Source organism: Chlorocebus sabaeus, chromosome 1 (genome assembly GCF_047675955.1).
Source record: "Chlorocebus sabaeus isolate Y175 chromosome 1, mChlSab1.0.hap1, whole genome shotgun sequence".
Lineage (NCBI taxonomy): Eukaryota > Metazoa > Chordata > Mammalia > Primates > Cercopithecidae > Chlorocebus > Chlorocebus sabaeus.
Window position 1 is genome coordinate 97,982,867 of NC_132904.1, and position 27,863 is coordinate 98,010,729.

Genomic DNA, 27,863 nt, shown 5'->3' on the forward strand with positions numbered 1-27,863 from the left:
ATGATCATACAGTTGGTCAATGTCTCTAGCTATTTACTCAGCTACACAAAAATCTCTAATTTACAATGAAATATTTTTGATAGGTCTTATCATTAAATCCATCCCAGGAAAGTGTTTTTGAAAAGCACTTCCGGTAACTTTGATAGCCGTAGCTATGAACACAGAGTAAGGAAGAAATTTCAAGCAATCATTCCAAGATTCATGAAAAGAAGAAATGAATTTGCTTTAATTACGAGGTCTTTTAGAGAGTCTCTGCTGTGTCTCTCACCTCAGCTAACCACATATAGAAGTAAAGACTTGGACTAGCATTCCATGTTTTGTACAATAACAGATAACAGCTGAAGTTTCAGTTTCCATCCATTTTAGGGTTCTGGGCTGCACTACTGCACAACCTTGGTTTAACTTGGAAACATGTGCTGTCTACATCAAAGGGCAGAGACTCTAAAGTGTAGGAATTCATATTCAGCAGCATTCATCAGATCTGCCAGGATGACTGGCATGACGCTCACAAACCCTGCTTGGCACACAGTGATGAAGCAGGGTTTCAGAGCCAAGAGGGAGATGATATTTATGTGTTCAAATCAGAACTGATGCGGGGCATGCTTAGAACGTACCACCTGGAGAAACATCATCTGTGTCTGGGGCTCTTCCTTGGTCTGAAGCTGGTAACCAATCCTGACAGTGATTTCAGTAGGGGACTGGCTGGCAGGCAAATACTGACATATAGTCTCTCCATTTTAATTGAAAGTTCAGTTTGTTTTCACTATTCACATGGCAGTAAAATTCTTTCATATCGAAACAGTCCTGGAAGGGTGGGAAAGACCGTCCAAATAAAGTGAAAACATTTGCTCCTGAGTCAATCCATTCTCCTCACTGACTCATAGCCATTGCATTTACTATTGCTCTCCGAAGAACTCCCTAAGTGTCCCACACTCATGGCCAGTTCTTGGTTTTGCTCATACTGTCCCTGCCAAGAAATATACATCTCCATCTTTTATTCTTTTTTTATAACTATGACGGGGTTCAGGACATGCTACTCGAAAATATGGCACCCTAGCATATTGAATATTTTGAGCTGAAGGAATTCAAGAAACAGCAGAAGCAGGAAGGTTATTCTCACCTTCCCCTCATCCTTCTCTCTTGAAGCAGGTTTCCCTTTCTAGGGATCTTCCACTGAAGCAGGTCATGAGACCCTCATTCCAGAAGTGTCCTTCCTATACATGGAAGACAGGAACCTCCTTATCTCTGAAGACATGGGGTCACAGATAAGACACACACACACACACACACACAGAGGCTTCACATCTCTCAAAGCCCCAGGCCTTATTGGCTTATTGACTGTAAATAGATTTCTGTACCCTATATTTAATCACATACTTAATCACATCAGTGGTTTTTCAAAGATACTCAACTTTACCCAGACCCCTAAAGAGAATGTTATAGATAGATCATAAATGATTAAAAGAATAAAAGACTCTTGTTATAGAACCAAAGAATAAGAGAAGAATTTGAACAGGCCTTGCTAAGTTCCCACCACTTCAGTACCATTACATAATACCCCCCCATCCAATTCTACTCTTCGTCAAACTTAACATAAAAATACATAAGTTTAAGGGTTTCTTTGAGTCCTCATTTCTGAAGGCTCATGTGCCACATAAAACACAGTAAATAAATTTGTACGCTTTTCTTTGGTTAACCTGTCTTTGGTTATAGAGGCCTCAGTCATGAACACAGGATGAGTGAGAGATATTTCTCCTCCCCTATATCTATAATCCTTTTGAAACCAAATCCTCTTTTAACCCACAGCCGCCTTTGCCTAATGCTCATTTTTCCCTAGACTGGACATATAACAGAAGCTAGGGGGTTCAGGTACCACGTATTCTTCCTCACCTAGAAACTTAAATATAAGCTACACAATGAGACGACCGCTCTTCCATAGGGCTCATCAAGACCTACAATGAATGTGAGGCAGGCATAGTGTTCATTTCTGGCTTTGACACTCCATGTGTAAGTTACCTAGCCTCTAACTCCCTCAGTTGTCTCCTTTCCAAAATGAGAAATGTGATAGCATTTACCTCATATAGTCATTGTAAGCATTAAGTTAGATTACATTTGATAATTCATAGAAAATATTTAACATTTCTCACACTTGTATCAAGGCCCATTACCCCATTCGGCTGCAAGTACTTTGAGTTCATTTTCATCTCCTTTCAATCCCTGGTAGTTTTAAGCAGACAGCAGTTTCTGTTAATTTCTTTGATATGCCTCATAAAATCATACTGAGTTTGTGCTATTTCTCAGTTTCAGAGTCATAAGAGCAGCAGAGAGGAAACCCAGGCATTGATTGACAAAAATGAGGACTTTGTTCTATTCGTTGGTGGTGAATCTGTGGTGAGACGGTGAAGAGTGGGCAGGGCTCAGCCCTTGGGGAGCAGCTGTGTAGTCACAGAGAAAAGCAGCACTGCTTCATCCTCCTCATGGGTGCATGAGCCTCCAGAAAGCATCCACTTGGAGGGGAGAAATAGGATGGAGAGAGCAACTGGGATAAAAACGTTTCAACTTATTATCTTAGTTTCAAAGATGAAGACGACTGCGACGTGAAGGTAGGATTTAAAACCAGTGGTCTTGAGACTTTTCCCACGCTTATGACCACCTTTTGGCAATGTGCCTGTAATTAAGCTCTTGTCAGAATTTTAAAAGATTTCTTAAAATACGTTTAATTTCCTTTTTCATCTTCCAACTTAGAAGAAATGCCTGGGCGACAGAGAGACTCCGTCTCAAAAAAAAAAAAAAAAAAAAAAGAAAAGAAAAGAAATGCCAATTATTCTAAGTTGGAAGATGAAATTCGAAGAGATGTCAATTCAGTTGCACTTTGATGGAAATCTGACTTCAGGACATTAATTTGAACCATAGAAGCCACCAGGAGGGTAGTGCCTTTTGCTGAGGAACCCACAGTCGTGCCTGTTGAGTTTCCCAAAACTTATATCTTGTCAAGTCAATCCAACTTAGAAGACACTGAGGAATCTGAATATCTTTTCTTGAGTCTTCTGGAGTCAAGCCCATGTGCTGTCATAGAGCATCCTTGGGATGAAGGTCCATCTCTTGCATGGCACAACATACACTTTTTGTGGATGTTAGACTATTTTAATTTGCTGATAGTGCATTTAGTATGAGGTTGACTTTTTACAACTGCTGATTCAAATATTGTCACAAAATATTTGAAAATCGATCTTTATGTATCACCAAGTAACTTTTCCATAAGTAACATCCACAAATACAAAATCACTGGATATAAATCTTCAGCTGTATTTTCTGATCTGGTTACATAAATATTCTTTGATTTAAATTAAGCCAAAGTCAGAGCTAAAACAGATTTTCTGCGACCATTTCATCTTTAAGATGAAGTTAAAGACCTGCATTTGAAATCTCCTGTTATTGAATTGGTAGTAGCATTTCCAGTTGATGTCCATCATTCTCTGAATGCCAATGGTCTCTGAGTAAACATATGAACCTTCATCTCTTTTAGTTGTTTAAGACACCACTTCACATGATCAGTAAGTAACAACAACCACCTCTTGATAAATGCACATGAATGCAAATTCCTGTTTTATATATTTGGGTAGGATAGAACATATTGAAAATGACAGATAAGTATTACAAATTCCCACTTTATTTTTCTCCTTTACATTCAATGGCTAAGTGTGGGAATTCATCTGTAAATGCCCCCAGAAATGGCACAAAATTGTGCTATAATGGAACCAAATAACCACAATGTTTGGGGTTTTGATTTTTCTCCAATAAAAGGTACTTATTTAGACAGTAATTTTTTAGTCACAATAAAAATTTATAACAAAGAGCTTTCATGTGCCCACATTAGCCACAAAATAAATAGGGCAATTACTTTATGTATGTGTGTACACATTTATATGTATACACACATATTTATGTATGTATGTGTGTGTGTACACACACACACACACACACACAACTGGATCATGTTTCCAGGGTTCAGTGGAGGAAAAACTTTTTTCATTGTTAAGTGTAATGTTTTCAAATAGATGAATCAGGAAATTTTACATAGATATAAGCCCATTTTGTATGAACAGTATCAGTCATGTGCTTTGAGGGGTAAGTAGGGTAAATGGTGGTTAAACAGCATTCTAAAGAAAGGACTAAAGCATTCTAAAGGCCCATGGACGACTCTCTCCAAAATTTCAGAGCTGGGAGACCCTAGCAGGGGATCCACAGAGCAGGGAAAAAGGAACCTGAAATAACCTTCAGAGGAAAAACTGCATGGGGAATAACGTAGGTCATACCCTGTCTGCTGGGACCCATTTTCAGGCAGACACTACATGGCAATGACATCATCACAACAGTTATATCCAAGAAAGCAGTTTATAAAACAAGCACCAAACAACTGGACATAATATTCATCATAATCTACAGTCTTCACCCTGAACAATGGAGTTTAATCAGCAAAAAAAAATTAGATACTAGGGTTCCAGAAGATAGGATGGCCCAAAGTATCATTTAACTTCTTCTCGTTTAAAAGGTGGGCACATTGGCACTTAAGAAAATAAATCAGAAAATAATATGGCTTCAAATGGACAAATAAATATGAATTTCTAAGGAAGTCTTTGCATTATCTATTGGTTTCCTCTTGATTTGGTTCCATGGATAATTTCTCTCCAAGTTCTCTAATAAGTTCTGCTAGGTCTTCTGTATTCTGAGATTTTTCTTCAAGGAGTTCATAGCGGAGACTTGAGATGTCCTGCTTAATTTCCTTCAGTTCCCCTTTGAAAGCAAGAGTGATAAGAAGTCAACTATAAATACTCACTGCAGTGACTCACTAGTGACTGTGGGACAGGAGGAAATCAGCTCTAGTTTCACACACAATTTTATTTTGAATTCTTTGAAAGGAAATAACTTCCTAATGAACCAAGTTTTTGTTTTCTAAGCTCAGTGTTTTGGTGAATGAAGAGATTATAGCAGAATGGTAACAAAAGCCCTCAAGTAAGTTAAAACGAAACGGTGGTGAATCATTCAGGGGTTGAGGCAGCAGCCCCTTCCTTGCCTTTCCCACCCACTTCCTCCTCCCTCCAAGTCCACCATAAGAATGAGAGCTTTTTATCTAGCAAGGGGTACCTGTCCCCGCCTGTGGAGAAATAGCCTATTCCCCACTCTTTAACAGAATGGTGGCTGGTGAGATCCTGTTCTACTCTGCCCCTTCCTTGAAGTTCACTCTCCCCATGCCCATCTCTGCAGCTCTCCTGCCACTCTGCATCAGGCTCCCGTCCTGACTCACATTCAGGGGCTGATTTGCTTCTGCGTTCAACTCACCTTCGTTCACTTCGTCACTCTCCTTATCTATCTGGGCCTGCAGTACATATCTTTTAATGAGCCTTTTCATTATTTTCTAGAAAACAGAGAAAGGAGAAATCTATGTCAGTTTCAGGTTCATGACAAATCTCTCATTTGGAACAAGTTTCAGAGTCCTCCTCCCTGTAGTGAGCCCTTTGGAAGTGATGGCTGTCAAAGACTAAGATGATTCAGCTGGGATGCATGCGATCGCCACATTTTGCTTTCCTTTTTAAAACAGTCTTCACATCACCTGGGCTAATGGCTCAAAAGTGAGTTCTTAGAAAGAATGTTTAGAGCAAGTATGTTATCCTTTATGTCCATTGTCTGTATTTGATTTGAAAAGTATTAGAGCAAGACAGTCTTTCAGTAGGGTAGGTAAAAGATACACACTACCGCTCATGGAAATGGGGGATTAAGCTAATGTCTACTCATTGGAGCCCAACATCTGACCCACCAAAAAATGGAACCAGTTTTTATTTTAAACTTTCTATTAATTTGGAAATGGCTAGTTTCAATGTAATATATTTTTCAAGTACCTGGGCTTCTGTCATGCAAACACTGCCTTTACTATATATTTTTCATAAAAAGAAGGCGTCTTAGTGGGTGCTCAGAAAGTCCTGATGGATATAGAACTAAACAAAATTTTACACCTAAGCCAAGGTTAAATGATAGATGGTAAAAATCTACCTTCAAGAATCTATTCTAAATATATGGTTTAGTACATTAACAAGTATGTTCATAGAACTAGTTATATAAAAGACAAAAATGAAACTTTAAATGTCCATCAATAAGGAGTTATTTTTAGTAAATTATATATTTGTGTAAAGGAATATGATAATTCACTGAAATTAATAGGAATATATATTTTGTGGAGAGAAAAATCACGAGCTAAAAATGATTACTCATTATATAAGTACAATTAACTCATATAGTATTATATATGCATTTTATAATACTAAAATATATGTAAAATTATGCACATCTAGACATATAATCAGCTAGCAGAATTTTCACCAAAAACAAGCAGTCTTTGTTTCTCAGTGGTGGAATCTGAAATGAATTTTACTCTCTTATGTTTTTTGTAAAGTTTGCCTTTTTCAGTGAACATGGAGACTCTCAGATCTGTGATTCCAAGACTTTATTTTTTTAACTTATATATCTCTATCACTTACAAAATGCCTGGTACTGATAATTAATAAATATTTGTTGAATTAATGCATTATTTGATATTGAGAAAAATATCCTAATACTTTAAAGAATCACATAGTTCAAGAATCTAAATATTGCAAATAACTAGTCTTGTTCCTTTAAAAATCCATGCTTACCTGATACTGTCTTGGAGGATTATTGAAACTATTGAAACGGAAATCTTCTGAGCTCCTTACACTTGGTTGCTTATTGTACCCACCCTGTAATTTGAAAAGATTTAGAAATGGATTCCTAAATTTTCTTTCAAATAATATAATGAAATTAGTTATCTAATGAACTAAGAGTCTCATACACACAAATTATCTGTATGTATAGTGCCATTTATTGTGCTTAATATTCTGTCTTCCAAGACAAATCAGTGACATTTTAGGTGTGTTAGGTTAATGGCTATTAGAGGTTGTCTGAGGAGTCTCTTAGACTTTGTGGCTGCCAATCACGCTGTCATGAGAATCACGCTTTAACCTTCTCACAGAGACATCCGTGGTAGTCAAAGAGCCAAACAAATTGAGGAAATAATGGTGGTGATCTCAGAAGTCCATTGATGAGGGATCAACAGTGTCACCTGATTACCTAAGACATTCACACCTGCAGCAGGGTCTGATGTGGATCCTGCAGAAACACCAGGGTAAGACTGGTGGAACAGAATTCAGTTGCAAAAAAAAGCTCTAATTAATGTTTGAATTTTAAATACTGAATACTATCCCATTTGGGCAGCACTTTTCAAATTAAAATACATTTACCCAAATAGGCAAATAACAAAAAATTAAAGCAATCTGCAGTAAAGATGGTAGCATACCATATTAACATCCTAAGAGGATGATTTAAAACCTCTTTAATGCATTTTCTAAAGGAAAAAAACCACTGGTTTTACAAAGAAATAGGTAGAAGAACTGAAGCAAAACAAGCAGCTCTAAATTTGCATGTTTATGATACACAACTGTTTCCTAGGGGAAGAGACACCTCGAGATTGTCTTCAAAGATACACAGTGATTCATATTTCCTGGTGAAATCTATGTTGCTGTAAGTAAAGCTCAATGAGACTGAATTAAAATCCTTGCATTAACTTCAGTGCTTTGCTTTGATACCTTAAATAGCCACATACCGAATTAAAACAGCTACTCAGACATTCATCTATTGAACAAGTATATATCGAGGGTCCTCAAAATGTAAGCTGCTGTGCTAGGCTCTGTGTACAAATGAACATAAGCAATTATGGTGTAGCTGAGTTATGGTAATAGCTCAATTATGAAAAATATGACAAGATTGATAAGATTAATAATAAACAATATATAAATTTGAAAATAATTTAGATAGCATCATTTTTCATGTATCGATTTCCTTTTTCCTTCACTCTAAAAATGTCTGTGTCCATATATTTTTACTTATACTGAATTTTAAAATCACTCTGATAAATTATATAATTCATCAAATTAACCAAAGAGAGGCAGTTTAGGTTCTCAAAAAGAGCACTTGACGGGAACTTGAAGGATAAATACCATCCGGCTTTGCCACAAGCTAGCCATGGAACAGTAGGCAAGATGCTTCAATGTTCTGTCACCTTGCCTGACAGTGAAGGAAGTGGTCTAGCTAGCTTCTATCATTCAAGCCCCACCAATTTATAAATTTGCAAAATGCATAAAACCTTCCACATAACATTTTAAATAATATAATGGGAACCCTGGTTTGAAACTATGATTTACGCCTTAAGAATATCATAAAAGGTGAGGACTAGTGTGAAGCTCCCATTAAGCCCATTATGATAAAGTGTGCAGGTGAGGACAGGCTCATAACCATCATGTCTCTGATTTATTTACCATCTATTCATCAACTCACCATTGACATTTTTGGCTAGATAATTCTTCAGTGTGGGTGGTCTCCTGTGCATTATGGAATGCTTAGCAGCATCCCTGGCCTCTCATCTACGGATTAGATGCCAATCACAGCTCCCACCACACCTCATTGTGACAACCAAAAATATCTGCAGGTATTATCAAATGCACTAGATTGGGGTGGAAGGCACAATCACCCATGGCACAGTTAAATGGTATGAAACTAAATATCTATAAATTCACATGGAGCATTGTTATGTGACTAGTTTTTTTCTAATTATGAAATACCAAGTTTTGGATGCATATATAACATATTTTATTTTCAGAAAAAAATTCTAGTCAGTTTCTAATATATCATAGAAATTCAGTAAATGTTTCTCAAAAAACGGAATGATACAGAGAAGAGTGAACCTATCCAATGGTGCAAGGAAGTATTATTACCACTTGGTGGCAGAAAATCCTAATAGACAATCATTTACTGTCTGGAAATCCAAGTCTGCAACACTTTTATACATAAAAGAAAATTCAATTTGAAAATTGAATAGTATTTAAAGCTTCAGGATTTGGGTATTTATAGATGGTGTCAACATGTATACTGCCACAGAGGTTGGAAGTGGGAAGCTTGTTGACTATAAGCAAGAAGGACTGGATGCACGTTTTGTTCCTAATATGCAAATAAATACTCTCTCCAATTCTGAATGACCCATTGCCTGCCCCCTTTGTTAATACCTTCTACCACATTTTATGCATTCTTTATTCATTTTTTTATTTCCTAATAATTAGTTTGATATTAACATTTCTCATCTTGTAGGTTCATTGTAGGATTAGAGTGAGCGACACTAATAATTTGTTTCTAATTCATTAAAAAGAACAAGTAATCTTAAGTCTTTAAAGTTTCTTATATTGCTGGATATAGGAAGAGTTCATGGAGCCACCTATTTCCCACAAGCATTAAATGTCCTGCAGCCAGGAACAGAGCAATGAACTGAAAAGGTATGGACAATATATTCAGTCAGCAGTGAATGCAGATATGAAATGAAGCTGTGTTATACAGGGCTTATAAACATACTGCTCTGAATCAAGTGGATGATGGTTCAAATTCAGGCTCTGTCACTTGTTTGAAATGGGACTGTAGGCAAATCATTTCACCTCTATATCCTTAGGATCCTCAGATATAGAACAGGGAAAATAGTATTACCCACCTCCCAGAGCCATTGCAAGAATTAAAGAGATGAGGTATAGAGAATATATAGCTTGAAATACACTGGACATTCTATAACTGTCAATAGCTATTATTTTACAGAAAGATAAATATCTACTATGTGGCTTTTGGTCTATTTCATGGTTAACTTTAATCTACACATACCCCTTTACTTATGATGGGGTTATGTCCTGATAAATCCATTGTAAGTAAGGTGAAAATGCACTGAATACACCTAACTACTGAACATCATAACTTAGCCTCGCTGACCTTAACCATACTCAGAGCACTTTCCTTTGCTTACAGTTGGACAAAAGCATCTAGCACAAAACCTATTTTATATTAAAGTTATTACACAAAATTTGAATCAACAGTCAAACTTTGAAGTACAGTTTCTACCGAACACATATTGCTTTCACACCATCATAAAATTGAAAAATCATTAAGTTGAACTATGGTAAGTCTGGGACTGTCTGTAGTCAATTCATCCTAGAGATATTTTGCCAAATATTACATTTAACTGATGTGTCCAAGTCCATGACTAAGTCCTTCAGGGAATGGATAGTGATTCCCACATTCAGATGAGCATTAAAATCTCCTAAGCTCTACCCTACATGGTTTAAACACCTACCCTAAGACGACAACTGGAATGTGATCTCTTCAGAAGTTGGAACAGGGCAGTTATTCAAGAAGTTATCTGGCATTTTCAGGTTTACACACGTAATAGACTATGGAAGAGATCAACTTTTAATTTATGCTATCCTTTCAGACTGTATATCTGAAAAGCTAATGCTAGCAACCACCACACTCAATGACCTTTAGAATTAAAGGACATGATTGAAGATAATGAATAGGTCTGCTTATTATATGAAAAGCTAATGCTAGCAACCACCAAAGTCAGTGACCTTTAGAGTTAAAGGATACAGTCAGAGATAATGAATAGGTCTGCTTACCTTGTTTCAAAATACATTTTTATATATGGTTCATCCTACTTATATCTGTGGTGCACCTGGAGCAGTGTTTGTGCAGCTAACTAAATACTTTAAAATTCAAGAGGTCAGAGAGAGAAGACTTGAGTGAATCAGAAATTCACTTACCATCTTAGATATAGATGTTATGAAAATAAGATTAAGCATAAGCCATATGAGTTGAGTAGGAAAGAATGAACCATGAGAGTTTTTCTTAATATGTATACACTAGGGCCAAACTATCTCATTAGCAATGGGCAAAAATTATTTGAAATATAAATGATTGCCTTAAAATTTTTTCTCAGGAATACAGTTTAATGTATGTAGTAAAACCAAGCCATGTGAAATGTATCTCAAGTTTTGTTCACCACAGGCTCATATGGCAAGGGAAAGAGATACTTTTGTTGATTTAAGCCTCCAAGAATCAAATGCCAAGACTGAGTTGGAAGTATGAGATGCACCCAGGATTATACCTATGGTATATTATATATTATACCAGTGTGGCATAATATGTGGGAGCAGGAGAAGGCAGAGAAAGCCTCTCCACTGTGAGGCTCTGCTCACCTGTGAAACAGGGAGAGGTAAGAAGATTGTCTGGGAAAGTCAGTCAGCCCAACGGGGAGCGGCACATCTCCATGGCTACCACAATACACAATTACACAAAAGACTCTCTAGATTCTTAAATGGACAGTGGAATCAACGTTTTATTCCAAACTTCACAATTGAGGTCAGACATCACAGGGTTAGTATTTCTTCTACAATTGGTTTTAAGCTATGATTAAAATATGTGTTATTGAAAACTGTAACTCGTTTACAATATATCATATATATTTTGCTGATGATTAAAATAAATTTTGATTTTCCACATTTTTAGAGAAGCTACAGGGAAAAAAAATTATTTCATTTGATAGATACCATAGTTTCTATCATAAAGAAAAGGCATTTTGATTCTATTTGAAATTTTCTCGTATCTGTCCAGTGACTTATACATCCTTCATGCTTTCAGGATGAGTATTTTCTTACCGGAAAAATATAAGATCCAATTACACTGACCTATCTTTGCAAAAAATTTATTGAGTTTTTTACAACCAAATAACAAAAAGAGCCATTTCTTTATAATACGAGTATATTACATTTGCATAGTGTCTGTGATTGTCAAAGTACCAATTTAATCTTTCCAATATGCTTGTGTGATGGGTTGTACAACTTGATTATTTCTGTTTTATAGATGAGGAAACTAAGGTTCAGAGAAGTTAAACGAATTGCTGAAGGGGCAGAGATATACACTTACTATAAGATCTCAATCTTCTGAGTACTTGGTTCAGTACTCTTATTATATCAATTTCCAAAGTGCAGTTTTGATAAGGAAGGAAAAAAAGTGAATATAAAATATTGACCAAACAAGCTGAATTTTATATATTCATATTAATCCATAATATATGTTATATGCAGTCAATTGTATATTATATAAAGTCAGTACATGTACCCCTTGGTATCCACGGGGGATTTGTTCCAAGACCCTTCTGAGCACACCAAAATCCACTGACACCCAGACCCCTTATAAAAAATGGTGTACTATTTGCATATAACTTACTCATAGCCACTGGTATACCTTAAATCATCTCTAGTACTTACAATGCCCAATATAATGTTATGTAACTATAATATAAATATTGTTATACTGTACTGTTTTTTAAATTATTATTCTTACGATCATATTATTTTTGATGTTTTTATTTAATATTTTTGACCCATAGTTGGTTGAATCTGCGAATGCAGAACATATGGACATGGAGAGTGGACTGCATGTGCGTGTGTGATATTTAATTGAAATGCCCTTTGCAAAATTGTGAAACAATTTTGTCATATCACACATTTTATAGCTCATAAATGGGAGGTAGGTGGAAAAGAGCCAGAACCATCTCCTTGGAATATTCAATTAAGAATTAGTTGTCTGCATTGTGAATGTACTTAATGCGCCTGAACCATATGCTTAAAAATGGTTAAAATGGTAAATTTTATGCTATATATATTTTATAACAATGAAAATAAATATAAAAAAGAAGTCATATACATGCCTGTATATGCCAACTCCAAGGGTTGCTATGAATATTTAGGCTTTAGATAAGGATACTGTTATTCTTGAGATTAATAATCCATAACCTCTTATCGGTAAGAAAACATAATGGGCCACATTGTCAATTATAACACAACTCTCATAAGAAAGACTAAATAATATGACTAGCTGAAATGGCACCCCTTAATGCCATTAAGGGGTGCCATGAAATGCTTAAATATTTAAGCATTTCAATATTTAAAATACATACAGTGAAGTTAAACTTGTAAGATAGACTTGATTATATAATGCTTGGTACACATGTTACAAATGATTGAGACCAAACAATATGTCACCAGGAATAATTGAATTCTTTTCTGAATATATCCACTAACTAGGGAAGGCTTCGAGAAATTAAATCATTTCACCTTACTCCAGTTTTCTTATGTGATATGTGCAGATAATTTAATTCACACAAAAGAATTTACTAAAATGTCCTAGCAAATTATAAAATTATTTGGGCCAGGCACAGTGACTGATGCCTGTAATCCCAACACTTTGGGTGATAGAGACCCTGTCTCAAAAAATAAAATGAAATAAAAATAAAATGTTTTGAGTTGAACACTTTTTGGAGAAAAGCTATTTCATATTCTTTCAGTAACTTTTTCCCCTTCATCTTTCTGTCCATACATTCCCTCTGTACATTCATGCATTCTTTCTTTCCACAGACACTTGCAGGTACCAAAACCAAAGAAGTATTAAGGATCAGAGTTAAACTAAGACATGGGCTCTATCTTCGAGAACCCACACCTTCATCAGTTAGTTTGCCTCTTCCTGGTCTGGGGGATTGGTTAACGCACCATGAGCAATATGATTTCACCAAGGAAGAGGAATGGGAGGAAGAAACGGGCATGTGAGTAGCAAAATATACTTCCTACCATGTTCCTTGCTAGGTATGTTATTTCATTAATTTAATGACCCTTCAAGGCTGTAGTAATGACAAGTGAGGAAACTCAGGCCTGTGAAGGCCATAAAGTGTATCCACATCCATTGCTGGAAAGTGGTGGGAAACCAACATGACCCTGTGTGTGTGTGCTATGTAAGTGTATGTTGCTGCTGCGTTCTGATATTACAATTCTCCATTATTGTTTTTGTTTCTTTTTTTTCTACTTTAAGTTCTGGGGTACATGTGCAGAACATGCAGGTTTGTTAAATAGATATACATGTGCCATGGTGGTTTGCTGCACCCATCAACCCAACATCTACATTAGGTATTTATCCGAATGCTACCCCTCCTCTAGTCCCCTACCCCCTGACAGGCCCCAGTGTGTGATGTTCCCTTCCCTATGTCCATGTGTTCTCATTGTTCAATTCCCACTTATGAGTGAGAACATGCAGTGTTTGGTTTTCTGTTCTTGTGTTAGTTTGCTGATCCAGCTTAATCCATGTGCCTGCAAAGGACATGAACTAATCCTTTTTTATGGCTGCACAGTATTCCATGGTGTAAATGTGCCACATTTTCTTTAGCCAGTCTATCATTGATGGACATTTGGGTTGGTTCCAAGTCTTTGCTATTGTGAATATGGCCACAATCAACATACATGTGCATGAGTCTTTATAGTAGAATGATTTATAATCCTTTGGGTATATACACAGTAATGGGATTGCTGTGTCAAATGTTATGTCTGGTTTGAGATCCTTGAGGAATTGCCACACTGTCTTCCACAATGGTTGAACTATTTTACATTCCCCCCAAGAGTGTGAAGCGTTTCTCCACATCCTGTTTCTCCACATCCTCTCCAGTATCTGTTGTTTCCTGACTTCTTAATGATCACCATTCTAATTGGCATGAGATGGTATCTCACTGTGGTTTTGATTTGCATTTCTCTAATGACCAGTGATGATGAGCATTTTTCATATGTTTGTTGGCTGCATAAATGTCTTCTTTTGAGACATTCACCCACTTTGATGGGGTTGTTTTTTTCTTGTAAATTTGTTTAAGTTCTTTGTAGATTCTGGATATCAGCCCTTTGTCAGATGGACAGATTGCTAAAATTTTCTCCCATTCTGTAAGTTGCCTGTTCACTCTGATGGTAGTTTCTTTTGCTGTGCAGAAGATCTTTAGTTTAATTAGATCCCATTTGTCTATTTGGGCTTTTGTTGCCATTGCTTTTGAAGTCTTTGCCCATGCATATTTTCCTGAATGGTATTACCTAGGTTTTCTTCTAGGATTTTTATGGTTTTAGGTCTTATGTTTAAGTCTTTAATCCATCTTGAGTTAATTTTTGTATAAGGTGTAAAGAAGGGGTCCAGTCTCAGTTTTCTGCATATGGCTAGCCAGTTTTCCCAACACCATTTATCAAATAGGCAATCCTTTCCCCATTGCTTGTTTTTGTCAGGTTTATCAAAAATCAGATGGTTGTAGATGTGTGGTGTTATTTCTGAGGCCTCTGTTCTGTTCCATTGGTCTATATCTCTGTTTTGGTACCAGTACCATGCTGTTTTGGTTACTGTAGCCTTGTAGTATAGTTTGAAGTCAGGTAGTGTGATGCCTCCAGCTTTGTTCTTTTTACTTAGGATTATCTTGGCTGTGTGGATTTTTTGGTTCCATTTGACATTTAAAGTAGTTTTTTCCAATTTTGTCAAGAAAGTCAGTGGTAGCTTGATGGGGATAGCATTGAATTTGTAAAGTACTTTGGGCAGTATGGCCATTTTCATGATATTGATTCTTCCTATCCATGAGCATGGAATGATTTTCCATGTGTTTATGTCCTGTCTTATTTTGTTGATCAGTGGTTTGTCCTTGTCCTTGAAGAGGTCTTTCACATCCCTTGTAAGTTGGATTCCTAGGTATTTTATTCTCTTTGCAGCAGTTGTGAATGGGAGTTCACTCATGATTTAGCTCTCTGTCTGTTATGGGTGTATAGGAATGCTTGTGATTTTTGCACATTGATGTTGTATCCTGAGACTTTGCTGAAGTTGCTTACCTGCTTAAGGAGATTTTGGGCTGAGATGATGGAGTTTTCTAAATACACAATCATATCATCTGCAAACAGAGATAATTTGACTTCTTCTTTTCCTAATTGAATACCCTTTATTTCTTTCTCCTGCCTGATTGCCCTGCCCAGAACTTCTAATACTGTGTTAAATAGGAATGGTGAGAGAGGGCATCCTTGTCTTGTTGATTTTCAAAGGGAATGCTTCCAGTTTTTGCCGATTCAGTATGATATTGGCTGTGGGTTTGTCATAAATAGCTCTTATTATTTTGAGATACATCTCATCGATACCTAGTTAATTGAGAGTTTTTAGCATGAGGCACTATTGAATTTGAATTTTGTCAAAGGCCTTTTCTGCATCTATTGAGATAATCATGTGGTTTTTGTCATTGGTTCTGTTTATGTGATGGATTACATTTATTGATTTGGGTATGTTGAACCAGCCTTGCATCTCAGGGTTGAAGCCGACTTGATCATGGTAGATAAGCTTTCTGATGTGCTGCTGGATTTGGTTTGCCAGTATTTTAATGAGGATTTTCACATCAATGTTCATCAGGGATATTGGCCTGAAATTTTCTTTTTCTGTTGTGTCTCTGCCAGGTTTTAGTAACAGGATGATGCTGACCTCATAAAATGAGTTAGGGAGTATTCCTTCTTTTTCTATTGTTTGGAATAGTTTCAGAAGGAATGGTACCAGCTCCTCTTTGTACCTCTAGTAGAATTTGTCTATGAATCCATCTGGTCCTGGACTTTTTTTGGTTGGTGGGCTATTAATTACTGTCTGAATTCCAGAACTTATTATTGGTCTATTCAGGGATTCCACTTCTTCCTGGTTTAGTCTTGGGAGGGTGTATGTGTCCAGAACTTATCCATTTCTTCTAGATTTTCTGGTTTATTTACATAGAGGTGTTTATAGTATTCTCTGATTGTAGTTTGTATTTCTGTGAGATCAGTGGTGATATCCCCTATATCATTTTTTTATTATATCTATTTGATTCTTCTCTCTTTTCTTCTGTATTAGTCTAGCTAGCAGTCTATTTTGTTGATAATTTCAAAAAACCAGCTCCTGGATTCATTGATTTTTTTGAAGGGTTTTTAACATCTCTATCTCCTTCAGTTCTGCTCTGATCTTAGTTGTTTGCTCTTGCTTCTCTAGTTCTTCTAATTTTTGATGTAGGATGTCAATTTTAGATCATTCCTGCATTCTCTTGTGGACATTTAGCGCTATAAATTTCCCTCTAAACACTGTTTGAAATATGTTCCATAGATTCTGGTATGTTGTGTCTTTGTTCTCATTGGTTTTAAAGAGCATCTTTATTTCTGCCTTCATTTCGTTATTTACCCAGTAGTCATTCAGGAGCAGGTTGTTCAGTTTCCATGTAGTTGTGCGGTTGTTATGACTTCTGTTCTTTTCCATTTGCTGAGGAGAGTTTTACTTCCAATTATGTGGTCAATTTTAGAATAAGTGTGATGTGGTGCTGAGAAGAAGGTATATTTTGTTGATTTGGGGTGGAAAGTTCTGTAGATGTCTATTAGGTCTGCTTGGTCCAGAGCTGAGTTCAAGTCCTGAATATCCTTGTTAATTTTCTGTCTTGTTCATCTGTCAAATATTGAGAGTGGGGTGTTAGAGTCTCTCACTATTATTTTATGGGAGTCTAAGTCTCTTTGTAGGTCTCTAATTGCTTTATGAATCTGGGTGCTCCTGCATTGGGTGCATATATATCTAGGATAGTTAGCTCGTCTTGTTGTATTGATCCCTTTACCATTATGTAGTGCCCTTCATTGTCTTTTGTTCTTTGTTAATTTAAAGTCTGTTTTATCAGAGATTAGGATTATAACTCCTGGGTTTTTTGGTATGTTTTTGTTTTTTGTTTTGTTTTTACTTGGTAAATATTCCTCCATCCCTTTATTTTAAGCATATGTGTGTCTCTGCATGTGAGATGGGTCTCCTGAATACAGCACACTGATGGGTCTTGATTCTTCAGCCAATATGTCAGTCTATGTCTTTTAATTGGGGCATTTATCCTGTTTACACTTAAGATTAATATTGTTATACGTGAACTTGATCCTGTCATTATACTAGCTGGTTACTGTGCCCATTAGTTGATGTAGTTTCTTCATGGTGCTGATGGTCTTTACAATTTGGCATGTTTTTGCAGTGGCTGGTATCAGTTGTTCCTTTCCATATTTAGTGCTTCCTTCAGGAGCTCTTGTAAGGCAGGCCTGGTGGTGACAAAATCTCTCAGCATTTGCTTGTCTGTAAAGGATTTTATTTCTCCTTCATTTGTGAAGCTTAGTTGGGATGTGAAATTCTGGGTTGAAAATTCTTTTCTTTAAGAATGTTGAATATTGGCCCCCACTCTCTTCTGGCTTGTAGGGTTTCTGCAGAGAGATCTGCTGTTAGTCTGATGGCCCTCCCTTTGTGGGTACCCCGACCTTTCTCTCTGGCTGTCCTTAACATTTTTTGCTTCATTTCAACCTTGGTGAATTTGACAGTTATGTGTCTTGGGGTTGCTCTTCACAAGGAGTATATTTGTGCTGTTCTCTGTATTTCCTGAATTTGAATGTTGGCCTGACTTACTGGGTTTGGGAAGTTCTCCTGTATAATATCCTGAAGAGTGTTTTCCTATTTGGTTCCATTCTCCCTGTTCACTTTCAGGTACACTAATCTAACGTAGGCTTGGTCTTTCCACATAGTCCCATATTTCTTGGAGGCTTTGTTCATTCCTTTTCATTCTTTTTTCTCTAATCTTATTTCATTAAGTTGATCTTCGATCTCTGATATCCTTTCTTCTGCTTGTTCAATTTGGCTATTGATACTTGTGTATGCTTCACAAAGATTTTGTGCTGTGTTTTTCAGCTCCGTCAGGTCATTCATGTTCTTCTTTAAACTGGTTATTCTAGTTAGCAATTTCTCTAACCTTTTTTCAAGGTTCTTAGCTTTTTTGCACTGGGTTAGAATATGTTCTTTTAGCTCAGAGAAGTTTGTTATTACCCACCTTCTGAAGCCTACTTCTGTCAGTTTGTCAAACTTATTCTCCGTCCAGTTTTGTTCCCTTGGTGCCGAGGAGTTGTGATCCTTTGGAGGCGAAGAGGCATTCTGGTTTTAGGAATTTTCAGCCTTTTTGCACTGGTTTCTCACCATCTTTGTGGATTTATCTACCTTTGGTCTTTGATGTTGGTGACCTCTGATGGGGTCTCTGAGTGGACGTGTTCTTCTTTTGTTTGTTAGTTTTCCTTCTAATAGGCCCCTCTGCTACAGGTTGGCTGGAGTTTGCTGGAGGTCCACTCCAGACCGTGTTTGCCTGGGTATCACCAGCAGAGGCTGCAGAACAGCAAAGATTGCTGCCTGTTCTTTCCTCTGGAAGCTTCGTTCCAGAGAGGCACCTTCCAGGATACACGGGGGTCAGGGACCCACTTGAGGAGGCAGTCTGATCCTTAGCAGAGCTCACACACTGTGCTGGAAGATCCGCTGCTCTCTTCAGAGCCACCAGGCAGGGATGTTTATGTCTGCTGAAGCTGCGCCCACAGCCGCCCCTTCCCCCAGGTGCTCTGTCCCAGGGACATGAGGGTTTTATCTGTAAGTCCCTGACTGGGGCTACTGCCTTTCTTTCAGAGATGCCCTGCCCAGAGAGGAGAAATCTGGCAGTCTGGCTACAGTGGCCTTGCTGAGCTGCAGTGGGCTCTGCCTAGTTTGAACTTCCTGGCCATTTTGTTTACACTGTGTGGGTAAAACTGCCTACTCAAGCCTCAGCAATGGTGGATGCCCCTGCCCCCACCAAACTCGAGCATCCCAAGTCGATCTCAGACTGCTGCTGTGCTGGCAATGATAATTTCAAGCCAGTGGTTCTTAGTTTGCTGTACTACATGGGGGTGGGACCCACCGAGCCAGACCACTTGTCTCCCTGGCATCAATCCCCTTTCCAGGGGAGTAAATGGTTCTGTCTCGCTGGCATTGCAGGCACCACTGGGGTGTGGAAAAAAAAAAACTCCTGCAGTTAGTTCAGTGTCTGCCCAAGCAGCCGCCCAGTTTTATGTTTGAAACCCAGGGACCTGGTGGGGTAGGCACCAGAGGGAATCTCCTGGTCTACTGGTTGTGAAGACCATGGGAAAAGCGCAGTATCTGGGCCAGAGTGCGTGGTTCCTCAGGCTCAGTCCCTCATGGCTTCCCTTGGGAAGGGGAGAAAATTCCCCGAGCCGTTGTGCTGCCCAGGTGAGGTCGTGCCCCACCCTTCTTTGGCTCACCTTCTGTGGGCTGCACCCACTGTCCAACCAGCCCCTATGAGATGAACTGGGTACCACAGTTGGAAATGCAGAAATCACCTGCCTTCTGCCTCAATCTCGCTGGGCGCTGCAGACCGTGGCTGTTCCTATTCAGCCATCTTGCCAGCAATCCTGTTTTTGTTTCTTCCACTCACTACTTCATTTATTTCAAGTTTTTTTTTTTCCCCCAGATATGCCCATTTATGACTTTTAATTGGACCCCTTCTTTATTTTTTTGCATTCTTTTTATAGGGCTTTTAGGCCTAGTATTATTTCTCTGTCCTCACTGGATTAATATCACTACCAAATTATGTGGTATACTTACTGTTCCTGCTCTCTAGTAATAGCAATAAAAATAATAAGTAGCTATTACATACCCACTATGTGCCAGGCCCTGTTGTCAGAACTTTACAGTATTAAGTAATTTAATATTCAAAAGAACATTTGGGTGTTGGTGTGATTACTGCCTACATCCTGTGAACAAGTAGAGTCTTAATGAGACAACATTCTAAGTAGAACACACACAGGCATGCGTTAGAATCATAGAAATTGCTCACAAAATATTTGAACTTAATTCTGTGTTTCCTATGTATTCTCTTCATCATAACCATCATCATGAGAACAGGGGTGGTAGGCTTCTTCTGTAAAGAGCCAGATAATAAATATTTTAGGATTTGTGGGCCATATATAGTCTCTCTCACATATCCTTATTTTTTTCACAACTATTTAGAAATGTAATTTTTAAAAAATCTCGAACTCTCAGTCTGAAAACAGGCTAAAGACTAAACGTGGTCTGAGGGCTATGATTTGTTGACCCCCATACACTAGCCTCCTAACCACTAAACTATCCTTTCTAGAGTGAAATGACTTTGTGGCTCTGTTACATTCCTTATTTTCCATTTCTTAAATTTCCTTTATTGGAATCATTTTTAAACCCAATCTAGATTCACCTGGATAGGCAAGCCAAACAAAACTTGTCTGAACAGCAAGAATGTGCCAATTTGCAATGACCCTAATCTGCTGACTCTCTTGGATGACCAGGGACAATTTCCACTTGCCTTCTTGCTGTCTTGCTCTCAGCCCATGCAGCCCCATTGCTGTGACCAAGCCCCAGACTGTGGCAGGGCTCGCAGAATTCATGCACAGGTCTCTCACCCACGTTACCTCCCATTGAAGCCCTTCTCACCTGTGATATTGTTCTTTGGAAGTTCTTCCCAATCAAACCTCCCAATCTTACTAGAACTAATGGCTTAGGGTTCCCCTTACCTAAAGCTCTCCTGTTTTCTGATTTGTACTGGGTAATGGTTGACATGCTAGTAGAAGGGATGGTTAGAAAGGAAGCTGGGAGGTTGGATATCAGATAGGCCTTAACGGGATTCCTATGTTGTTGGGGGAGGTAACATAACGAGCTTAAAAAACACACACAAAAATGGTCTCCCTCCTTATCATATGTATTCCATGGGATGGCCATGTATCACAGTTCTGGTCAATGAGCTATAACAACAGAAATTGTTGGGAGATTCTTCTGAAGGTGGTGGCAGATTTAGCTAGCATCCCCTACTTTTCCATTGCCCTTACTCCTACATGCCTGAAAAGTAGGTAAAGGTAAAGCTGTCCTCTTGCATCTGACTACGACAAAAATCCAGAAGAATCACAGAAACTCATGCCTGGTAACAGCCCCATACTGCCTAAATCTGGAGAGTTAAATGAGGCGGGGAACAAACACGTGTCTTGTTTAAACCACCATGATGTGGATTTTGTATTACTGTGCGTAATTGAATGCAGGTCCTACCTGATACATTGCCCTTTTCCTGATTCATTCCTTTATCATTTCCTTTTAGCAACAAGCATTTATTGTACCCCTACTATGTACATGCCACAAAAAAGGAAACATGTCCTCATCGTTGAGGATTTTGCTACTCTCAGTTATGGAGCTGATAGATCTCTAGAGCACATTGTTCATTATACACAGTGTCAACCACAATAGCCATTAAGGTCCCACAGTGCCTTTTTCCATCACTTCTTGATTATTGACAAATTGGGAGGCACTGGGGACTATGCCTGCTCTTTACCTGAGCTGCAAAGAGTGAAGTTAATCATACCCTCCATCAGGTTCCTGACAGATTCATCTCTTAATATTCCTTTCTGTAGGTCACTAATCTTATATTCCATCACCATAAGTATATGTAAGTATTTGCTTAGTATATGTCTTAAATATACATGCTATTCTTTTTTGCTTATGAAATATAGCTTACTTCTACCTCTCAATAACGGAATTGTTGAGAACTGTTAAAACAGTTGAATTATTTAATGTATCTGCTCTCTACTTCCTAAAATTACTTCTGAACATCTGTCCCTTTCTTTGAAAAGATGAGCCCGATCATGTGCATGCCTTCATATTTTCAAATATGAGCTTACCTGTTTTTTGTCAAGTGATAATTTTGAAAGGTCTTCATGACTTCCTAAAATTCCAAGTTTCTTTTCTTCATTTATCTTTTAAAGATAGATAGTAAAATGAGTATAACTGCATAACCAATTTCACTCTTCATTCTGTATTTTAAAAGCCATTTTGTCTAATTCCCCACAAGTTTTAATGAGAGAAACATATTCTTACGGGGTTCTTCCCTTTGCAAGTGCTTGGACATTTCCTTTGGACTCTGAATTCCCTCAGGTTGCAGTTCTAAACAGACCTGTAAACCACTCATTTAATTACATAAAATAAAGGAAAGGAAATTTTTGCCACTCAATCCACTGAATTCTACAAGTTATACTTCTGGAAGAATGTCATAGATGGTATTTTTTCTAAAAATTACTACACAAATTAATCATAACTACATTTAAAGAAAGCTTTAAAATTCTCTAAGTACTTTTATATGCTTGAATTGATCTTCAGGATGTAGATATAATTTTTTTCACATATTACAGTTGAGGAAACTAGAACTCAGAGAATGTGTTACTTGAGAACCCTAAATAGTAAATGGTAAACAGTGCAGGATTACAACATTTTCCTTTTATTTAATGATAGAATCTTATTGCAAGGAAACTTATAATCATTTGGTCCAATTGCCCACGCAGTGTAAAAAGGAAAAATCTTCAGTAAATTCCCACTGTCGGCCATCTGGCATTTATTGACTGCTTACAATGGTGGGAAACTCACTACTTTGAAAGGCAGCCCCCTCTTCTGTTGGGCAGATTTTCTTGTTAAAAGTTTGTTCTTATATCGAATTAAAATTTAACTATTTGAGGCCGGGCACGGTGGCTCACGCCTGTAATCCCAACACTTTGGGAGGCTGAGGCGGGCGGATCACGAGGTCAAGAGATAGAGACCATCCTGGCTAACACGGTGAAACCCCGTCTCTACTAAAAAATACAAAAAATTAACCAGGTGTGGTGGTAGGTGCCTGTAGTCCCAGCTGCTGGGGAGGCTGAGGCAGGAGAATGGCATGAACCATGACAGAGCAAGACTCCGTCTCAAAAAAAAAAATTAACTATTTGAATTTTTTGTCCGTTGCTTTTCTTCCCATTTTTGAAAAACAAGTATACTTCCTAAAGATGGAAATTACAAAGATATTTTTAGTCAATTTCAATCTTCCTTTTTCAGAAGAAACAGCCAGCTCCTTCAGTTCTCCCTCGTATGACACCGTATCCCTATGTGTCCCATTCTGGTCTTCCTCCTCTGGATGCACCTGGTATCTCAGTGTTCCTTCTGAGTATAGTGGTCTGTGCTCAGCAGAGATCTTTGCACAGCATAACCCCTCACCTTCCACCTCCAGTTAGACAAAATTCCACATGTTCTCTAAACGTATCTGAACAAGCTGTGGTCGCCCTACTGCCTCATCTAAGCACTAAATCTTTTTATTTTTTTTAAAGATTGCATCGCCTTGTGGGATTATTGTTTTCAATCAATATCCTTAGCTCTTTCTTTCTTGAACTACTTATTGCCAAGCCTGGTCCCCTAAATTACATGTGAGCAACTGATTTCTGAACTTTTCAACATAGAAGTTATCTAAGAGTTAATCAAGCTGCCCCCCAGTCATAACGAGCTGCTGCTGATTTACCCGGCTCTATAAATTGAAGGAGAAGTGAGGGACGTGTAGCCACAACAGCAAAAAAGCAGCCCAGAATAGCTCTTCTTTCAGTGCTCGCTCCAGATAACATATTATTTTAGTTATACTTCATGATTTTTTCTTATATTCTTTTAAGTAGGAAATGTCCAGTGTGCTCATGTTGAACAGACACAAGCCAAAGGACTGTGCTGTGTGAAGTGACTGCATGTGGGAATGAATGGACGAGTCATCAGGAACCGATTCTCTTTAAAGGGATGTGGTACATGTAACAAACCTGCACATTGTGCACATGTACCCTAGAACATAAAGTATAATTAAAAAAAAAAAAAAAGATGTGGCACAGTGGTTACAGCAGTCTCAGCATTTAAGAATACAATTATACATTATCAAGCTAAGTTACCTTGTTCATCTCTGCATCTTCCTGGAAACCTTTTTTATGACCCTGGAACAGCTCAGAAATCCATTTTTTAAGCTTCAGTAAGAGATAAAACAGGGACTTTGGACTTGGCACCAGATTGAAAGGTACGGGAAGTGTTCTCCCCTCCTCAAAGTAGGAGAACCAGAGTTTGGCTCTTGCAAATTTCCACTCCACGTCGGCGTCATCCTATACAAATACACATGACAGTTCAGCAAGGAAATGCATAAACAGAATTACTGGGATGCTTTTACCATTGTGTGGCTAGATGGAGGACAATGATTATAAACACTCCCAGACCCCAATGATCATTCCAAGATTTTTTCAAAACGTTAACATTCTATTCACACACTCTTTCTTAAATTTGTCTAAAATTTTGACAGTCGTACAAGACTGTGAATCTCCAAGTTCCCATGTGTTTATAAATACCTGATAGATATAAATGTATTTTCCTATGTTCTGAAAAACGCTATGAAAAATTATTCTTCTTTTATCCCACAATATACCACTCATTTATTTGGGACACAGAGAAAGATTTCTGGAATAAAAATTTACACTATTAATCTCAACTTGAGAAAAGGTCAATTTTGAATATCACTCAAAAAAGACTTGGAGAATAATAGTATTCATAAGCAGTAATTTTTTGAATAAAATATAAATTCATGCTGATATAGTATTTCTAAAGTTTTTTTATTAAATCGATATCAAATCAGCATTTCTGCTTCTTATGCCTTACTGCCCCATGACACCTTATTGATGTTGCATGTGGAAGCAAAGAGTTAAAATTTTCCAGATTACTGGTCAAATGAGTGTATAAAACAGGGAATGAACAAAGGGGGAAGAGCAATCCATACTTTCATCCTCATTGCTGAGTTAGTCCTTGGAATAATTAAAACATGTAGGCACAAATGATAAAAATGTATTGAAGATTATACCTCAATTTCCTGGAATGAACTGTTGATCATGGCAATTAACATATTTAGCAAAACAATGACCATTGTAACATTATAGACTCCATAAAGAACGTAACCAATGTTTTCAATGAATTTGTGGTTATAGTTGATGACCACTGATTTCACTTCAGAAAGTCCAAATATAGCCCAGAACAGTGTCTTAAAACTCTCTTCAACTCTGGGGAAAAATAAAAGAAGAAAAGAAATAAAGTGTATAAGTAAATAACAATATTACCATAATAAAAGTGAGTTGATTTAGTGTCTTTGCAAATTACTATTTATTAAAAAAAAAAAATCTTCACTTCTCGGAAGCTCACTTTTCTGTAAAATGGTTACAATAGGATTGCTGCAAGGATGGGGTAATATTGTGCATACGAAGTACATAATCATAACTCAATAAACACATAAAAAGCACTCAATAAATGCTATTAACATAATTTCTAACCACAGATATGAACACTTAAATAATCCATAGCTTTGGCAATGGAATTGTTAAATGTACTACTTAAAAATAACATAATTTGTTAGAATCCTTTTAGTTTTCCTGCTGATCTATACTTCTACTCATACCCAATAAATAGATAATAATCATATACATCTTAATGGAAAATACAACAATATAAACAGACAATGTTACCAAAATCACTGACATGTCTTAGGTAGGAATTTCAATGCTGTAGGCCTAATTATTGACCAAAGCTAAGGCAATTTGCTTAACTTAGGTGGTTACATTTCCCTGGCAAACTGTATTTCAGAGAAATATGGAAAACAGTAGGCTTATGTTTCAGTTGTTGCTTCTCATTGTAACACTGCAGACCTAATATTTAAATAATCTATTCCAAACACACTTTATTTAAAAAAAAATGTGTCCATGGTGAACGTAAGTCAAAACTCTTGTCAGATCTACTCAGTAATAAGATCTGAGCAATTCAATTAGGAAAGCAGCTATTTGCATAGTTAGTGTCCCCAGGAGTCCCCTGTAAGCAGGAGGGTAAGGGAGTTCAGAGCAACAGATCCTAGAGTCAGCAAGCAAGGGTTACACCCTGGCTGTTCCACATACAGCTATGGAATATTCAGCAAATTACTTATTTTTTGTGAATTTCAGTTTCCTCTTGGTGAAATAAAGATAATAAAGGGAGGCATGCAAGGTATTTACCTGGCTCTAAAAATGTTAGTTATTATTTAATATTAGAAAGGTTCCTACATTTTAGAGTCCCTCCAACTCATTTTTAAAATCCCCTCATTTTGCAAGAGGAACTAGAGCTGAAGTCTTTACCAAAACATTATTTATCCCATGGACTTACATAAACACTGTTAAACTAATATTTATTTAATTTGCAGTAACTATCATCAAAACATCTGAGATCACATACGTTGTGAAGGCTTCATTTTGTTTTGCACCGATGTAGTAGGAGTAGAGGTTGAACATTCCAATCATAAAGGCCACAAACACCATAATGAATATGACCATGAACTTGAAGATGTCTTTGACTGTTCTTCCAAGTGATATCTGCAGAGGTCCAAAGCTTTCATTTGCTGGCAAAATATAAGCTATCCTAGAGAAACTTAAAACTACAGCAATTGCATAAAGACCTTCAGATATTATTTGAGGATCAGAGGGGTCCCACTTGATCCTGGCTAGGAAAAAGCAAAGATACAGAGTTGTGTGAGTTTCTTCAAGTTGTTTATTTAGGTAACTTCTTTTTCTGCGAAAGAAATATAGTTATGTTAGAATCCAGTTTTCAAATGGAAGTCTCCTATCTTAAAGGGCTTCTTAAGTGTCTGCTATAGTTGAGCTTCTTAGTTTATTGAGAACATGACTCTCCTGGTTTGCTAGCAATTTCCCATAAGGGGATAGCATAATAGTTAAGAGTTCAGACTATAGATTCAGTATCTGTAAAAGTTCATGTATATATATGTACGCACATACACGTATATCAAAGAACTTACAAAACTACTTCTCTTAGTTTTGTTTCTCCATTTTTGAAAATGAGATAATGTCCCCTCTAACTCTCTTTGTGAGAATTCAATAAGTCAACATATGTTCCGTGTTTAGCAAGTGCCTGGCACTTAAAAAATGATAGTGTTTATTATTCAGTCTTAAACTATAATTATACTATAATTTTAGGCTTGTAGCATATTTGTAGTCATTTAAATTTATTAGGAGTAACTTTTATTGGTCACTCAAACAAGTCTATTTTTACCATAAAATGTAGCAATTATTCACTTAGGAATTTTTCTGGCATTATTACATCAGGTCATCAAAAATGCAATTAAGAAACCATTATGAAGAAAAATACAAAACAGTGTGTAAGAAAGGGGAAAACCTAATTACAAATTTGAATTTGCGTATTTGCTGAGAAGTGGAATTAGGAGAGGATAACAAGAAACTAATAAAAGCAGTTTCCTTTTTTATAGTGCTTTGAATATAAGTATTATCTACAAATAGCTTTGAATTTTTTTAATTAAGTGCATTTTTAAAAATCTTTCATTAAAATAAACATTAATAATAATGGAGCCCTTATATGATATTGCCAATAAACTC

The 27,863-nt window shown here is 37.2% G+C and overlaps 1 protein-coding gene across 2 annotated transcripts in view; it reads right to left on the reverse strand.

Annotated features, from left to right (window-relative positions):
• Positions 1-2,852: 2,852 nt before the first annotated feature.
• Positions 2,853-27,863, reverse strand: part of TRPC6 (transient receptor potential cation channel subfamily C member 6) — a 131,921-nt gene continuing 106,910 nt past the window's right edge. Inside the window, exons 7-13 of one of the 2 annotated variants that reach the window (XM_038005285.2) lie at positions 26,692-26,956; positions 25,301-25,496; positions 24,351-24,554; positions 22,302-22,376; positions 6,687-6,770; positions 5,341-5,416; positions 2,855-4,794 (exon numbers count right to left, since the gene is read on the reverse strand). In XM_038005285.2, the coding sequence (XP_037861213.1) occupies positions 4,643-4,794; positions 5,341-5,416; positions 6,687-6,770; positions 22,302-22,376; positions 24,351-24,554; positions 25,301-25,496; positions 26,692-26,956 (1,052 nt within the window). In that variant the 3' untranslated portion in view covers positions 2,855-4,642. Of the gene's footprint in view, positions 4,795-5,340; positions 5,417-6,686; positions 6,771-22,301; positions 22,377-24,350; positions 24,555-25,300; positions 25,497-26,691; positions 26,957-27,863 lie in introns of both variants that reach the window. The other variant, XM_038005286.2, reaches the window with a different exon arrangement.